Source organism: Dermacentor variabilis, chromosome 4 (genome assembly GCF_050947875.1).
Source record: "Dermacentor variabilis isolate Ectoservices chromosome 4, ASM5094787v1, whole genome shotgun sequence".
Lineage (NCBI taxonomy): Eukaryota > Metazoa > Arthropoda > Arachnida > Ixodida > Ixodidae > Dermacentor > Dermacentor variabilis.
In genome coordinates, this window is record NC_134571.1 from 188,877,821 (window position 1) to 188,896,213 (window position 18,393).

The 18,393-nt window shown below is 43.5% G+C and overlaps 1 protein-coding gene across 4 annotated transcripts in view; it reads right to left on the reverse strand.

The window, feature by feature from the left end:
* Hmgcl (hydroxymethylglutaryl-CoA lyase) overlaps positions 1 to 18,393 on the reverse strand; it is a 45,822-nt gene that overhangs the window by 9,566 nt on the left and 17,863 nt on the right. For 2 of the 4 annotated variants that reach the window (XM_075690740.1, XM_075690741.1), the window contains exons 2-6: positions 10,349 to 10,468; positions 6,891 to 6,962; positions 4,233 to 4,340; positions 2,893 to 2,988; positions 328 to 386 (exon numbers count right to left, since the gene is read on the reverse strand). In XM_075690740.1, coding sequence (XP_075546855.1) covers positions 328 to 386; positions 2,893 to 2,988; positions 4,233 to 4,340; positions 6,891 to 6,962; positions 10,349 to 10,468 — 455 coding nt within the window. Of the gene's footprint in view, positions 1 to 327; positions 387 to 2,892; positions 2,989 to 4,232; positions 4,341 to 6,890; positions 6,963 to 8,309; positions 8,675 to 9,683; positions 9,919 to 10,348; positions 10,469 to 18,393 lie in introns of those variants that run through there. The other 2 variants (XM_075690743.1, XM_075690744.1) reach the window with 2 other exon arrangements.

An 18,393-nucleotide genomic window follows, 5' to 3' on the forward strand; every position in this document is an offset into this window, starting at 1 on the left:
ATCCTAAAGCTAGCTTTACAATCACAAAAACGCTTGTCTTTGCCACTGCAAGAGCAGGTTCATTCTATTTGTACAGAGAGTGCTTGCAGGCCCAATACACTTGTTCTATTACACACGCTACAAAAAGCACTGAGTGATTCAACGTGCTCAGTTTAAAATACTGCGTAATATCGGTTTCAAGATGCTTAACAATGTATATATTTTTTTACGTAGCTTACAATCATTCAGTCTTATTAACTGTATTACTACTATCACTAGCATTCAGGTTATCTGCACAGGCTTAGACACTCAGTTGGCGAAGGCAAGCACCACGCATAAGTCACTCACTGTGTGAATGTTTCAGACGCAGCTCCGAACACAGCAATTTCCTTGGCCCCGGCAGCAAGCTGCAGATGTGGATGAAAGCATGAGAACATTGCATATAATGCTGCAGCATTCAGTAATGGGTACCACAATTTATAACATTACCAAAGATGAAGCTATACCTTAAAATACTTGTTTTTCACCAGAAAGGCAGAATAAAAGATGTTCCTTATAAAGCTTGCTTCAAACTTCTAGCGATTCACTTAAAATTCCCCATGGACTTCACACAATAAATATAATGGAACTTTAGCAGGTTTTGTGCCAACGTTAGCTTGGCTCTGAATGATTACATCACTCAAAGTTAGCTGTCAAGTGTCAATATTTTGCATTACCTATCACATTCATGTCAGTTCTAAACAGGCCTGCGGCTTATAAGAACTCAGTGGGCAATACAGCCAGCTCCCACTTATACTCCTAGGGACTACAAATGCATGATTTATCAAGTTTTAAACATCTACAGATGAACAAATGCACACAACAAAACATAATTGCGGCCTACTATCAACAAATATATTAACAAGACTATGCACCAGAGTAAGCAAATCACTGTGCGGTCCCATGAAACACAATGGAGGCACACTCGTGAACCTACAACATTTGATGATGATTTCAATTAACTGTTTGTATGTGCCTTCTACCCTGTTATAGCTACAATTGCTTTTCTAAGTTGTTTATTCGTGCTACAATGTACTTTAAACAATGTATTTCAATTTAATCAGAGTCAAATTAATAGAAATCCTGCTGTATTAAGAACAAATTTTATTAGTCAAGATATCCTGAAGGCTTTCTAAAGGGAGATGGCTGCAACAACAATAACTTAATGGTTGCAAAAGCTTTTGAAAAACTGCACTGCCATTTCTAATATGCGTGCTCTTTTATATGCACAAAGGCATAGGACTAAGTTGAAACAGCGCGACTAGAACAAGGATGCACAGATAAACAAATGCCAAAGAACAGGCATGCAGTATCCATTTCTTTGTGTGTCCTTGCTTAGCTGTGATGTTTCAACTTAGTTAGCCCTCACTAAAATGTTACTAATGCTCCAAACTTTTTAGTTAACTTCTCGTTCCACTGAAAACTGTATGAGCTGTGAAGACACACAATGATATGCACTTACTGACCAAGGCTACACAGAACCAATCCTTAAAACGGGAAGCTACTGCTCTTATTGTTCCTATCGAACATATGAGATTAGATTCTGGGGCTTTACGTGTGAAAACCACAATATGATTACCGTATTTACTCGATTCTAACACGCTCTCGAATGTAACGTGCACCCGTTATCCATGACCAAAAAGGGGAAAAAAAACACCCTCAATTGTAATGTGCACCTATTTGCCATGACCTAAAGAAAAGAAAAGTCCTTCACAGTACCGTGCACCTCATTATTTCATACAAAAATACAACTTTCTCTCATTTGTAAAAACAAAGATTTACTCCCAATGCAATAAAATTTCGACATATAAAAAAGGGCACAGTTTCGTCCGAAAGGCGAAGCATCGATTGCGTTAGCAAATTAGTGGACACCTGTGTGAAAAGCGAGGATAGTAGTTTTATTGGCCGTATGAACCTTTAAACATTCCCTTATTAACTTAGTTAACAATCAAGGTGTTACCTGCACAGAAGCAAACATGAACACGTCTCACTCAATGACCGTGGAAACTTTTTATCGAAACACTGGAGTGGAGAAAGTGCGGTAGCAGGAGCGACTGAATTGACCTTTTTGTGACCTCTCACTTCAAGCTGAACTAAGCGATGATAACACAGTGCGGTGCACCTGGATATGTCGACTGTCTCCATCGCAGATTGTTCTCAAGATAGGGGCCGTGCGGTCGTGCCTACGCAGCGGGCGCTGGAGTAGAACGCCTCTCCTGTTTGCGCCAGTCCCACACGCAAGTTTCAGGAACTCCGAACGCCGATGATGCGGCCTGATTTACACCCAAACTCCGCACGCGTGATCACTTTCCTTTTAATTGTGGCATCATGATGAACACTCGTCGTTTCTTTGCAATCGGCACTTCCGTGCTGATAGAGCAAACACAAAAAACGGGAAGATGGATGGTGGACTAACCTAAGCACATGTACTATACAGCACATAGAGGAAGCTACGGCAGCTAAGCTTGAAGTGCGTATGAGGTGGCCATATTGAAATGCCGATGGTGATATGGTAACACAGATTTAGGGTCGTACTCAATTCTAATGCGCAAGCAATTTTCAGACCCATCTTATAGAGAAAAAAAGTGCATGTTAGATTCGAGTAAATACGGTATGAGGCACACGGTAATGGGCACTGCGGATTAATTCTGACCATGTGGCATTCTTTAACATGCATCTTAGTGGTTTTGCATTTCGCCCCCACCAAAATGTGGCGCCACACCGGTAACCAAACCCATGACCTTGAACTCGGCAGTGCAACACCAGAAGCCACCGGACTACTGCCAACGGGTGTTCACTTCATTATGGCCTTCATGTTTAAAACAAAAAGAGTGCAAACAATTTCAGTGTGATGTAACAAACATAAGCACCCACCGCTTCTTTGAAGCCCTTCATGTTGGGCACAAGAACCGGATAGCTGACGCCCTTGTGCTTCTCAATGCCCCTCAGCACCTCCGAGTGGTCTGCCATCTGGAACAGAGCACGTGTGGCCGTTCATTGTGGTCAATACTCTCTTGGCAATAGCACTGTGAACAGGGAATCGGCAAGCAATTTACGCAACAAGGACAACACAAACATTACGGGCCTCACCGGAGAAAAATGCTCAAATGAAATGATCGCGGAATAACGGCGCAGTAAAACTATGTCACGAATTTTATACATGAAGAACATGCACCCTGAAGTATAAGTGAAGTCTCAGTAAATGGAGGCGAGACCAGACTAAAGTTGGTCGAGCGCAGGAAAACGCGAGGGCACATTGGGTGCACAGGGGCCTGTGCGCTCAACTGCTTATAGTCAAGATGCGCCAACAAGTTCAGATTGACACCTTTGGCAGAATCAGACACTGAGACCCTGCGGGGAAACCAACCAAAACAGACCATCCGTAAAGAAAGTGGTAAGAACGAGCAGCGAACTATCCAACAGGCAGGCTCGATTTTTGTCAATAAAAACAAGCGATAAAGTCAGTCAAAATGATCCATGAAAAGGAAGATTGCCATCCACCTAACAGTGGCATGAAGCTACGAAGGCCAAAATTTTCTTCAAGTGCAAAGCTTTTTATTTTAGAAATCCGGATTGTGTTTGCTTTGCACATTTGTGCTACTACCAGGTCAGTGATAAATTTTCCTTTTAGTAAAGTTTTTCCACTTCAAGGTGTTGCTACTGAACCGATTTCCCTTTTTGAGTGTTCTTGTGCTTTCAGATGTCGATTAATTTGGTCTCACTCCGTGATCTGCTAGCTTCCTGGTAAGTTCAGATATGGAGCAATGGCTCCGGATAGGTGCTGGACTTGGGTACAATCCCTGGAGATCCACTAAAATTTTTTAATCTCTGAAGTTTCCCATAAAAACTTGCATGTTTACCTCTTTTTTCTTTCGGTAGCATTACGCAACCTAGAGGTGGATAACTATTTCCGATTTCATATGAAACATCGTTTCCCAAGTGAACTTACAAAATAGTACTGATTTTTTTATAATCACTGTTTCACCACTCTTTTGGGGGCCATAGCAAAGAAAGAGCAAAAAATACATAAAAGTTCAAGGCCATTAAATTCTTAATAAAGTATCAAAGTGAGCTCACGAGGCACACACATTTTAACATACATTCATGACATGGGCCTTTCGTATATGACCTTGAAGTGCAAAAAGAGTGAAAATGAGACAAACCAAAGATGACATTGTCCAAGCACACTCAAGGGCGACGCTATCTTTGCTCACCTGAGGGACCCACTTGGGTGAAACGAAGCTTGTCGCTTCCACAACAGGGAGACCCGAACTCGCCAGCCTGTTGATAAGTTCAATCTTCGTATTCGTTGGCACTATCTCCTGCAGCGTGAAAGCAGCGTAAAGGCATAAGGAACGATGAAAGAAAGAAAAGGAGAGGAAGTGCAAAACTACAGCACACGTAAAAAGCCCGTCGTCACGTCTCGAGCAATACGACGGCCCATTTTGGACAACTCACACCGCACAGTGCAATCTGCCCAGCAGAGCAATGGTGATCACTCTCTCAAATTGCCATTACAAAGAAAGGACTTGCAGAAAAATGAATGCCCAGCGTAAAGGAAAAAAAGCTGCCAGTAAAGCTCATTTTTAAATTGGCTCCTGTGCACAGACTTCTCCTATGCCGATGGGACGGAACAACCAGTCTTTGGTCCCATCATACAGCCTTCACATTAGGTAAACACTGTTAATCCCAAAGCATAAAGCTGCCAGATCACCAGGATAGATACAAAGTTTGTCATATGGTGTCACATGGGGAGTCAAAGTACCCACGCAGAGAAGTAGTTGTGACAGACATTTTCAATTGTGAAGATTTACTGGGTTCAACCAGGCCCTAAACTCTGAAGTTCAACAAATGGCCACAGAGGGCGAAAAAATAGACTGCACGGCGATGCTAAAGAACAGGCATAGTACACTGATTAAAAAAGTTCCCCGGTGAGTGCGATATCTCCTGCTAGAAGCACGTGTCGTAGTAAGTGCAATTTTAGCCTACAAACTTTCTTCCATGCTAGCCCAAAATTAGGATCTGAAATCACTTGCTGCATGCTCAACTGACCAAATTGAAAGATATCACTCTCTGCGCACACTGATTGGCTGATCCAATAGACAGGATGCTCGCCACTCCTGTGACGAACATCGCACTGAATGCCAAATCACAGAAAAATGAAAATTTTCCCCAAACATCACCAATTAAGAATACAGTCCTAGTAAGAGTCGACAAAGCAGGGTTGAATGGCTCAAAGGAGCAAGGAGAATTTGCATCCGCAGCAATTAGCAAAACCTTTCACCTGAAGTCATGTAGGCCATAAAAAGGCAAGTCATCATGGTTCACACTGACTGCCACATTGATGGCAAGCATGCCAGTAAATGACAAGCCTTAGCACAATGAAAAAAAAAAGTGAGAATCAAGTGAGAAAGTAATTATAAACTAAAGCAATTACTGTATTTCAGTGCACATTCACACAGGAATAAATGTCTCATTACTGTCAAGCCAACATTAACCCAGGCCCCTACTTGGTACTTGGCCTTCTAAATTTTTCAGGCGTTAGTGGCATGCAATATGCAAGAAAATACACTAATAGCTTCCCTTTGTATTTATTGTGCTATCTAACTTAGTAATTGTACTCTACTCTGGAGTCAACTTGAACCACGTGTGAACAGAGAACAGCAGTAAGGGTAGTGACTCAGTGTTTTGCCAAAGTGTGACCCATGAATGCAAGTTCCAACCTGTGAACACACTACAGCCGGAAACTAATGAAGTCCATTAGTGCAAAACATCACGGTTAGTGTGTTGTGCACGGTAAAATACTCAAATGAATTAGCATATTAAATGAAATTCTGATCCTTGCACGTGTGCTGTTAACTGTGCTGGGTTGTTTAGATGGCTTCTTGAACAAGTTGTACACAATGTATTTTTTTTTTATTTTCTCTTTTCTGAGAGTGTGCGGTGGTGGGGAGGAGGCTGAGTATGCGTGCACAAATGCAGTATTTATGAATACAGGTGCACAAGCAAGGAAGGTTCCGAGGGTGCAATGTAAACTACCCCAAGTAGGACACGAAACAAATATAGGAAGCTGCGGCACACGAGTAACTGCCATTGTCTTCCTGCCCTTGACATACATTGTGCCTACTGTGCCAAGGCCCGGTAATGAAAGAGGATGTGTCAATGTGACCACAGAATATGGGACAGTTGCTTGACAACAGCCATGGTGGTGTTTGTACTGAATGCCTCATCATTTCCATGGGACGCATATACATTAGATACATACAAGTGTACTAAATACACAACTGCCAAAGAAATATTCAGCAGCTGCAATGCAACAAGTGGCATCCAAGTTGCGATAATGACTTGTGTCTCAACTATTTGCTTACTGTTGCCATTCAATTGCCTGTTGAGCCCTTTAACTCCATTTCATTTCAGCCACACAAGTGGTGCAATTGTAGAAGTCTTATGTTTCACAGTGCAGCTGTATTTCAGTCCGTGATGCTCTCATTATGCATTATTTGTGAATCTTTGCGTTTCTACTATGCGACGTACTGTTTCAGCCACAGGCGCATGTGGTGTGCCCCGGCTGCTGCTCGCAGAAATGGGTAACTTTGCTTGTTTGCTGGTATGTAGGTTCCTAGATGCGACACTTTTCATGTACACATTACATACGTGGGATTTTGCAACATGAAAGCATCAGACTTAATGTTACACTGAATTACATGATGTATAATTACATATTTCTTTCATGCATGAGTCAAAAATTTTTGGCCATGATTGCAAGCAGTGAGAGGAGTCTACCCTTCGTAAGGTTGCCCAATAAGATGATAAAACAAGCAGCGGCACCTAAACATGAGAGATGACAATGAAAGGAATGAGCCTACATGTACCTTCTCATTCTGAAGGCCGTCCCTGGCGCCCACTTCAACCACTTTAACATAGTCTGGGAAGCTTCCAATGTTCTGCAAATATACAAACAGTAATGGGACACACCGTCACAAATTCACATTCGCCATTGGTGCAGCATAAGTACCACATTCTCCGCTGGACTGCAGAGTAAAATGTATTCTACACTGCCTCTGTCACAACACTTGAGGCACTTGCAGACAGAGTGTCTAAAGAGCCACTGCAGTGTAGCTTACGCCGCTGACGTTCATTGGCTGCAGCATTGCTGCAGCAATCACAACTTCCATACGAGCCCTTACTTCAAGCACACTCCCACCCAGAACTTCCAAGGCTTACAACTCAAGAGAACCACAGCAACCTACAAACACAACTCTGAGAACTCGCAGCAGTACAACATGCACACTGGGGGTACGCCCCCCCCCATATGAGGCAGTGATTTGCATTTTCTAAAAGGCACATCAAGCAATCAAACTATGATAACACTTTTTGACCATGAGTCCAGGAGTTTCTATCGATTTCATATTTACCTTATTGACATGCAGATTTCTCTGATGCCTAAAGATGTGAATGTGTATGCCTTAATACAACTGAATCCTAAGCTCACGGATGAAGGCCCTTCTAAAGGATGCAAGAGAAAATTTCTAGCACACTGAATTTTCCTGCATATTGCTTAATGATTAACAAGCAAGACTGCTAGTCTCAGTAAATGCAAGTTATGTCACAAATTTAATGTTGTGCAATCAAGTGCGAATCTCTCTGTACTCTTTCAAGCTGAAAATTAGGCTTGCCTTCCACTTTTTTTACGATATCAATAACGTTTCCAAAGCACTACGCAATGAAGCATGTAGCACATAGCAACAACTTGGCTGCAAAAGAATGGTGCACCTACAATGTGAAGTGCAAAAATAGGCAAACTGACATTGCTTAAAAATGCCGTGTGGTAGAAGAACAGCTGCACTTGGACGAGTCAGTTCGCAACAGCTGCACATATCACATGACCCACAGCTGCATGTGCCAAAACAGCCGGATGCTTGCTTATAAATGGCTAATCTATACTGTCATAAAATTCGATGCAGGCATCGCTATATGTGGGCTTGACACTTCAATTCTGCCTGGATTGACACTATTACCAGGACATGCAGCAGAACAAACATTCCAATCTGCACATAAAACATGTATTGCTAGAATTCCTTTCAGTTCAGTGTAATAACTGTCATTTAGAAGCTAGTGAAGCTTTTTCTTTAATTAATCCAAGACTTCACCAGAAAAGGAAGCACAAGAAATTGTAGTATTATAGGCTCATGTTTCCAAGTTACCTCCTTCTGAACGACTTTCAAACGCACTACAGATTCAAACCTGGGCGACAATTAACTTTAAACTGAATCACTAACACCAACACTAACCTTTGGATGTGTGAATTGTTCGAACTCCGCAACAACCATGTTATATCCAAGGGTGCGCTTCTCCGCTCAACAATCCGCGCCGACGGAACGAAGAACCACGGTGCGAGTGATCGCGACGCAACCGTTTTGCTTTCTGATCGGAAGGGGTGGGGGTAGGGGAAGCTCCTCCTCGTGGAAATAGTTCAATCGTGTTCTGAGAGGTCACAGAAACCGCGACTGAACTCAAATACCCCACACCCTCTCCCTCGCTGTGACGCGCGCTGACGTTAGTCGTAAAGCCCAATCCTCAAGCCAATCGCTGGGGTGATTAAGTCACGTGGCCAACGGGCGCTCGTCGCGCGACTTTTCCCTTTGCGGCTCCCGGCAAGCAAAGAACAAGAACAAATGTGCGGCTAGTTTTTCTTTTTTTTTTCCCCTTCTTCGGTTTTGACGGAATTCAGAATGTGGTGGTAGAACTGGTTTAAGCAACCGGAGGAGCACCTGCGTACGGATGTCGGCAGACCACTGTGTGCCCGTGACTGTAGGTGAAGCAGTGATCGATATTACAGAAGCAGCGGCACCATCCCGCCAACTGAATTAATGCAGGCAGAAACAAAATAGGATTGAAGGAAAAGAAATGTACGAACTCGCGCTCCGTACACGGAAAATTTCCGCGAGTGATTAAATGAATGCCCAATTGGCGTCGGAGAAAATAACCGTAATTACAAACTACTTACAGATACTCCGCAAGACTTTCAACAGTCAGGCAACAGACCTTAGGCGGATGGTGTATGATCAATGATCAATATACCCCGGCTATGCTCGCGGAAAAGCGAAGTTCTGTGAAACGCTCTATCGAGGTCCACGTTCACCTAGCAGCGCCAGTGTCGCATATCTACAAAAGCAGCGAGTTACCTACTAAAAGTTTAAAATGCGGATTTAAGCACTAAAGACCTGTTCTGAAACCTACACACAAGCAGCCTACAGCCCACAACACAACGCAAAGCACGAAACAGCTGGTAGTGTAGCGTATTAACCGGCGCCGATCGGCTCATGTTTCACTGCGGGTCAAGGTCAGTCACCAGGGCCAATTTTTGCTTGCAGCGTTTTCCAAGTCTATCCGGTGGCTGCTAAGAAAGGTAATAACACAGCAGACGGGCACTAGAACTTGAAAAAGAATATATAGAGAGAGCAATAATTGAATACGCTGTTTTAAACCCGTTTCCTTTTGTCTGCATGGTCGTCGGAAGGCGGCAAACGAGATTATGATAAAGCGGCAAAATAACAACAATCTAAACAAAAATAAACGCTGAAGCAGCGCTGCGTAAGGTACGTACGCGGCATGGCTGGCGAAAAATAAAGAAAGAAAGCCTGATCGAGTGGCTCGATCTTCACCTTGGCAGTGACGTACGTCCGACACATGCGGCGAGCCAGGCCGACGCCTAGGTTCAAGAATCCGCCACATGACACAAACATGGTACTACTATGTGTTAACGTTATTTCCACACTATGACAGTCGAATCACGCGTTGTAGTGTTTACGTGCCAACGCGCCGGTATCGCACGGATCAACCGCAATTTTACACACGACTGCACCACTGTGCAGCAGTTGGATAACGGCTACACTAGCGACACGCTGTGCTTCGCGCAATACGTGGCCTCTGGAGCGGCTGCGCGATTCGTGCAAAATGTTTTTGTAACCCACGTAAAAATGCAAATAATTTACAGGAGCTTTAGCGTCACTTCATTTGCAAACCAGTACCGCATTTTTAATCACTTTCAAATGGGTGGTCAATCCATTTACTTAGAAACCGAAACCAAAACTTCGACAGAGATATTGACCATTGGCATTGTAGCCCTGGGATCGCCTGTGCCGCCGTAATTTTAAAGCAAAAACAATAAAAACAAGCGTAAACTGCAAGGTAAAAAATGTGCACAAAGCACGCTCTTTGAAATTTCCGATTACGAATCACAAAAGTCGCAGCCGCCATACCTACAAAGTGATAAAAAGATAAAAAACAATAAGTAAGTCAGGACTGCTAATTAGAGCAAACCACTTACGATGGCAAATTGATTGGTTGCCTCACGTGCTCCTCTCCATGCCACTGACGTGCACAGTAGTGCGTTGTGGATGGAGACAGTAATTGTGCTTGAAACGTGCACACTGCATTCCTCGAGAAGCTGTCTCCATGGGAAAAATGAGAGTTAGAAGGGATCGGCACACCCAAAACAAATATGCGCATGCTACTAAAATGAACTGATACATGGCGACGTATGTGTGCACAGCTCCATTTTTATTACATGGTAAGTGGTCCTGTGACCACTGCACTGGGCTGATTGGTATCTGTACATCAGTGCTTTGTTGTACCACAAACATATGGCCACCCTTCAATTTGTGTGACGTAACCAGAGGCCTGATTTACAACTGAAACTATCCAGCACTTGAACTGGACTGGACTGTCGCATTACTGTTCTGGACTGGTCGCATTAAGAAACATTTTCACAACGCACCCAGCACATGATTGAGGAAGCAAAGCTTGAGCCGACCGCTGAAGATGATGCTGTATACTTCACGGTCTGCCTCCCATGTTGTCACCGAGTGTCTTGTGATCAGTATTCCGCAAGTCTTGCTGTTTGCTTTCTCCTCACACAGAATCCTGGTAGAGGTTAGGGATTACCATGTAACAATATCTACTTTCATCTGCTGTCTTCTCAAGTCGGCAAGTAGTGAATAAAGCAAGACAAGGTGTTTGGTTGGAATTAGGGATTTTGACCACTACCGCAACCCTGGCTTCTCCACAAACAAAAATGCTTCATAGGTAAAGGACGATACCTTCTGTGTGGAAAATTTTCTGGCAATAAGTAGAGCTATTCATTACTGTCCTCAAAGCACATGTTCGCTGCTCAAACTTAGGACAGCAAACCGTTCATAGAATTGGTATTAAATGGAGAAACTTCAATAACAAGAGTTGTAGAACTTTCTTGCTTTAATTTTAGCATCAGCCATAGCGAGTTGAGTTAATAAGCAGAATTATAAGCATCTCTAGCCAGTTAGTTACAGCCAGAAAAACAAGGTGTTTGTTTCAGTATGCACTACTCCAACAGTGCCGGTTCCACTGTTCTATTTCCTCTGTAATTCTTAACCGTGCAATAGGAACACTGTGGTGATTGCTTCCTTTTGAATGATGAAGTCCATGTCCACTAAGTGTCCAAGAAGGTCTTAAGAGCAGCAGCCATGTTGCATCACTGGCATGTGTTAAGGGCTGTGAACTTTGTAGTGCATGTGACATACTGTGCATGTTCGTCAATTATTATGGATACCACTTAGGTGTCTTGAATATGCCTAAAAAACACAGTGTTGTGAACATTCAGGAGGTATGGTTGATTCTGTATCAGGCACGTGCATGACGCCTCTTCCTGACATGCGTGCTGCGGTCGGCCCATTATCACTTGGTTGGCTATTAAGAGCAACACTTCCCAGTAAACCTGCGTTTTTCTTGTTTAGAACAACATAAAGCTGAGCTAGTTGGCAAGGATTCATTATGCAAAAAAGAAGTGAGGCGTGCAGACAGGACACAAGAGTAGAGAAGTAGTAGATGAGTTTTGTGTCTTCTTTCTTTTTTCGCCTCAGTGCTCCCTTCAGTTGATAGTTGGTGTTCGTGTTGTCCACTTCTCTACTCTTGTGTCCTGTCTGCACGCCTCACTTCTTTTTTGCATAATGAATTCTTCTTGTTGCATAAAGCTATCTTGCTGTTGTCACGTCCTTCGCAGCATGGATTCATGGTCAGAAGTAGCTACGACACTCTAGCTTAGGCAGTGGTGGAGCACAAGCATGGAATGGCTGCAGGCACCGGAGCCCCTGCTTCTGGCAGGAAACATCTCGGCATTGTGGAAACGTTTCAAGCAAAAGTTTGAGCTCTTCCTGCAAGCATTGGAAGTGAAGGACCAGCAAAAAGGTGAGGCTTCGAAAGCTGCACTCCTGCTGAGCATCACAGGTGACGAGGCGCTCGATGTATTCAACAATTTCAAGTTTGAGCTGAATGAGAGCAAGGATGACTACAGGACGTTAATACAAAAGTTTGATGCCAACTGCACAGAGGTGACCAAAGAAGTGCATGAAAGATACCTGTTTCACATGAGGACCCAAGCGGAAAGAGAACCGTTCGAAAAAATTCTACGTGACTTAAAGAAACAAGTCTCACATGACTCACTGGTAAGGGACCAAATTGTCTTTGGTACCAACAACGCTAAGCGACGGGAAAAGATGCTTTGTGAGAAAGGGCTGACGTTACTGAAAGCGGAAGAAATGTGCAAAACTGCAGAGTCAGTTGCACAACAACATGAGGTGTGGCACAAAGTAGATGACTGCGTTGATGCCATTTCAAGGCGCACAAACGACAGCAAGGTCTGTGGGGAACAATTGCAGTGCAGGCAGTGTAACTGTAAGCATAGACCGAAGCAGTGCCTAGCATTTGGAAAAAAATGCTATGTGTGCCATATAGCTTTGCTATATGCTGTAGGAAGTCGAGAGAAGTGAGTGAAGTCAACAAACTTCAAGAGAGTGACTTTGATATCCTAGATGTCTGCAGTAAAGATGGAAAAACGAATGAGTGGAGTGTAAAAGCTCAAGTTAATGGCCAGGCAATTTCCTTCAAGGTAGACACGGTATCACAAGCCAGCAAACTTTAGCCATTTTCAGTCTATCGGAAACTACCATCATGCGAACTACAGCCGACAAGCACAGTGCTGCGGGCGTATAACGACGGTGTCTAAACATGCTTTGGTAGAGTGTGGGAAATTGTGCGTGTTGGAAATGCCCAGACTCCGGTGAAATTCTTTATTGTAAAAAATGGTCGCCAGCGCATAGTGGGACTAGAAGCCAGTGAGTCCTTGAGACTGATTCACCATACTGTGGATGCTGTGAACGCAGCTTCTGCATATGGTCCTCTGAAGGATTTCAGATATGTTTTCGAGGGACTTGGTTGCCTGAAGCAGCCTTATCACATGGTCCTGAAATTTGGAGCAGTACCGGCTGTCCAGCCAGCTTGTCATTTTCCTCTGGCACTGGAGGAGCCTCTCAAAAATGAACTCGAAAGCATGGTGTGTGCTGGAATCATCATGAAAGAACAGGAGCCTACTGACTGGGTAAGCCCACTGGTACCTGTAACAAAATATGGCAGCCTACGAGTTTGTTTGGATCCTAAGAATATCATCACCATGTTAAAAGGCAGCATTTTCCTCTCCTGAAGCACGAAAACTTAGAAGCTATCTCAGCGGAAGCCACTTACTTCATCTGCCTGGATGCTAATGCGGGCTACCACCAAATAGCTTTGGATGAGCAAACCTTGAAGATATGTACTTTCTCGTCACCTTTTGGAAGATACCAGTTTTCGCTTCTACCATTTGGAATATCCTCTGCACCAGAAGTGTTTCAACAAACAATGACTCAAGTTCTAGATGGGCTACCGAGCATACTATAGTATACATGGTAACATGGAACCCCACACCATTTTGGTGTGGGGTTCAACGGGGTGAGAGCATGACGAGCACCTTGTAACTGTCCTGAAAGCCACTGAAAAGCTGGCCTGATTTTTAATGCACAAAAGTGCAAGTTTGGCGTGACAGAAATCAAGTTTCTTGGTGACATAATAACCTCAAATGGTATATTACCGAACCCACAGCTCATTAAAAGCATGATTGAAATGCCGGAACCAACAAGCAAGCCCGATGTACAATGCATGCATGCTGCGAGTGCTAAACTACTGCGGAAAATTTGTGCCACGTCTGCTTGAATGAACAGCTTTGTTGAGGGATTTCATCAAGTGTCACTCAGATTTTCAGTGGACTGTACACCATGCTAGAGAGTGGAAGAGCGTAATACAAGATTTGGCAACAACTCCCATGCTTGCTATCTTTGATGCTCAAAAGGAAACCAAGATTTAGTGCGATGCTTCACGGGACGATGTAGAAGCAGCTCTTCTGCAACGTCACAGCGATGAATGGCGACCCGTAGCATACGCATCACGCATTCTAACACAGGCAGAACAAAGATACGCTCAGATTGAAAAGGAGGCCCTTAGCATTTGCTTCGGATGCGAAACATTTCATCAATTCGTCTAGAGGCGAAAGCTACTCATAGAAAGTGACCACAAGCCACTCTTGTCGATATCGGAAAAAGCAATTGATGACATGCCGCCCCAACTGCAAAGCTTTTTTTCTTTGCCTGTTTAAGTATGACCTTGTTTTGCACTACATTCTGGGAAAGAACCTGATTCTGGCTGATATGTTATCACAATCCATGGCTGCTGACTGCAGCAGGCAAGACACAAACATGAACGACGTGGAAATTCATGCAGTGCAGTCCCTAGGTTACATGGTGACGCCAACGACAGAATGCGAATTGCGGACAGAAACTGCGTGCGACAACTACCTGCAGATAGTGGTGGAATGTGTGTCAAGGAGCCAACCCATTGAGGGTGAATTCAAGCCTTTTTCACAAGAACTATCGGTTGTAAATGGGATACCTTTTAAAGGTTCCAAAGTAATCGTACCCCAGAGCACGCAAAAGAAGATTTTGTCCAGAATTCATGCGGGACATCTTGGGGTTCAAAAGTGCAAAGAGCGGGCATGCCGCCTTGTTTTTTGGCCAGGACTTAACAGTGAAATTGTAGCGCTACATGCAAGCTGTTGAACCTGTAAGAAATATGCTTATGTGCAAGCCACAGAGTTTCTAAATAAATACCCTAGAGGGAAATGTGGCACTAGTGTCTATGGGGGCTCTCCTGAGCGTTGCCTCAACCTAAATGGGGATGATGGGAAGCACAGTTTTCGGATTGACTCCGATATTTAGACTAGTGGCGTTTGCTTGCGGCGCAGTAAACGAAGCTATACTAAGATATTATAGCGTAAAATCGAATTTTATTTCTGCAGTGTCTCATATAATGCACAACACGTTACATAAACTTTGTATGACTTTGAGATTGAAGCACGGTTTACTATGGTTTACACCAGGACACACCACCGGTATACATTCTTGTGCATTTCTGTTCTTGATTTAACGCCAGATAATAATTATTTCTTTATTTTTACAACAGCAATAACAACCATGCATGTACTTATACAAAAATACTCAAGTATTTATGGAAATACAAATTTTGTATTGTGAAAAAGTGTTGCACCCTTGAGAGGAACGCTACAAGTGTCCTCCGCTATGACATCTGCTCGCTGCGAACGCGAGACTTTTCTCGCAGACAACAGGCACTTGCGAACTCCTGCACTCTTTCGAATAGCTGCATCGGCTGTCACGATTGCTGAACACCTTCAAGTACTTTTAAGCACATCTGCTGGACTGCTAGCAGGAATGCTTGAGGCCTTCTATGAGTATGCTTCATTTTATTTTATGTTTACGTACCGCTTCCAAAGCGTTACGGCGTGGCTTTGCACTTACCAATTTTGCGACACTAGACTACAGGCAGAAAGCAACAACCTTTCCTACCACAAGTAAGTTTGTGTTCTCAAAGTCTCCTAAAACATGCATTTCAATGAACACATAAATGAGAAATTTGATTGTCAAGGCACTAGAAGTACAACTGTCTATTTCTTGTATAAGTAGTGCCTTATTTTTTCTATTCCGTAGTGTCATAGAGCATGTAATGCTACAGCGCCAACCTAACACACTTAACAAACCACAGTCTGAACGGTCAAAACATGTTCTTTCAACGTTTACGATGCCGTCACTTTCTCATCAGGGCTTCAACACCACACTGTGACAAAAACATCGTCCCAGCCACTGACCCAGCATGCTATCGCCACTTCGAGCAACAGAACAAAGGCAGAAAGCTTTGCGTTGCACTGTCCCACAGGTTATAGCAACTGCACTTGGTGCGAAACCAAAACTACCAAAAAATACTTGTTGACTAGATCCCCAGTAAACAGAATGCCAATCCGTAGCCTGTACTTTCAATCATTCCCACGATGGTTGAATGATTGCAGCACCAGATTTCCCTCTAGTTATAATAACATGAAACTCTATGACGCAAGCAAAAGAACCTCTACTGATGCGGTCGGTTCCCAGATGCCCGTGGCACAGGGTTGGAGTGGACATATTTTGCTTTGTTGGAGACTCCTACCTTGTCACTTATGATGCATTCTCGAACTTTCCAGAGGTCCAGCAACTCCAGGACAGTACCTCAAGGACCACAATTGATGCATTCAGTGTTATCTTTGCAAGATATGGCATCCCGTTGGAAGTTTGCACAGACAATGGACCTCAGTTTTCGAGTTATGACTTTGCCATGTTTGCATGAAACTATCATTTTACACATGTAAATTGTAGTCCTCGCTGCCCGCATTTATATGACTTGGCAGAGAAAGGTGTACAGATTATCAAATGCATCTTGAAAAAATCTTAGGAGTCGGGAAATGACTTCTGGCAAGGACTACTGGCTTATCGCTCAGCTCCACTGGAGGACAGGCGATCCCCTAATGAACTGTTGCAAGGGAGGGGGGACTTCCATGAAGTACCCTGCACCGAGGTGAAGAAGCACTGCCAGCATGCACAAGGCAAACCTCTGCCGAGGCTTTCTCGAGGGGACGTAGTAAGGCTGTGAGGAACGAGAATGTGGTATCGGAGAACGAGTGTAAGAGGGACACAAGCTCCAAGGTCCTACCAGCTGGTAACTGAAGACGGGCGAGTTCTGCGGCGCAACCGCGGATACCTCATACAAACGGATGATCCGTTTGCCGAAACGAGCAGCGAAGAGGGTGACGACACAATAGAAGCGAGCACACCTGTCGACAACCCTCAGGTACCTGCAATGCATTCTCTGGCTGGGTCAACATTGCAGGCCTCAGACTCGTCACGAATGACTGATGAGACACAACAGTGGACAACCAACACAGAAGGAAGGTCAACACCGGATTGTTTGCAGACCCCAACTCCGAGAATATTGTCCCGGAAAAGGAGGCCCCCACAACACCTTCACTATGACGAGGCATTTAATCAAATTGCGTACTAATCTGTAAACACAGTCTGTTTTGTTTGTTTGTGCAAAAGGATGTATCAGGCACGTGCATGACAGTGCACCTGTTCCTGACATGTCTGCTACGGTCGGTCCATTATCACTTGGTCATTTATAAAAGCAACACTTCCCAATAAACCTGCATTCTTCTTCTGGCTGTCTTGATGTTGTCATGTCCTTTGCAGAATGGATACAGATTCATTAAGGATTTATATGCATTGCAGTAAGAAGCAGCTAAAGAACTTCTTTTTGCCTTTTAATGTGCATTGATCTCCACATGAATATGATTATCTTCTCAGCTGCCATGAGTGCACAGATATCAAGTACTGTGTGACTTTTTCCCTTTCACGATACTTCCGCCACCTTGCGGGATTCTGCAGAACTGATTTGCCAGATGTCACGTGCAATGAGGAACATAGGCATTTTGAATCACATCACAAGCATGTTCCATAGTAATATGCGAGATGCTTTCAAGAAAACATGCCACATACTTGTGATGCAAAATTTATGGAAACTGTCACATGACAACAGTAGAAGGCAGCAACCAGTAATGCTTTTAAAGCTAATACCCTTGTTACACAGGTATGCCAGCTGTGGCTGCACCTTGATTACAAGACTTTACAGCAGTTATGGGTTGTTACAAAAAGGCCTAATTGTACTTATATATGCAGTTACCATGATTAAATAAGTTAGTGCATTTACATTTATTTATGTTGTGCAGGTGTGATACAGCCTAACCATTGTTAACATGCTTGTGTAACAGGAGCACAAGAGATAAACCTTGTTCGACAGGCCGGAGCTATAGTATTTTGACAAATGGACTTATCTTTTACAGAAGTCTAACTTATCACTGAGAAAAAGTGCTATGTTGTATTCTAAATGAACCAAAGACGTGACCTGGCAAGTTCCAGAACGCTTTGAATCAAAACGACACAACACAAGCAAATACTTTAAAATCTGCAACATCATGCTGGCATACTGGTGCCATGATTTTGGTGTGAAATAAAATAAAAGAATAAAGAGAAGTTTGCCCTTTATTTCCTGCTGATTATTTAACATTTTCCACCAGACGAATGAGAAGAATCT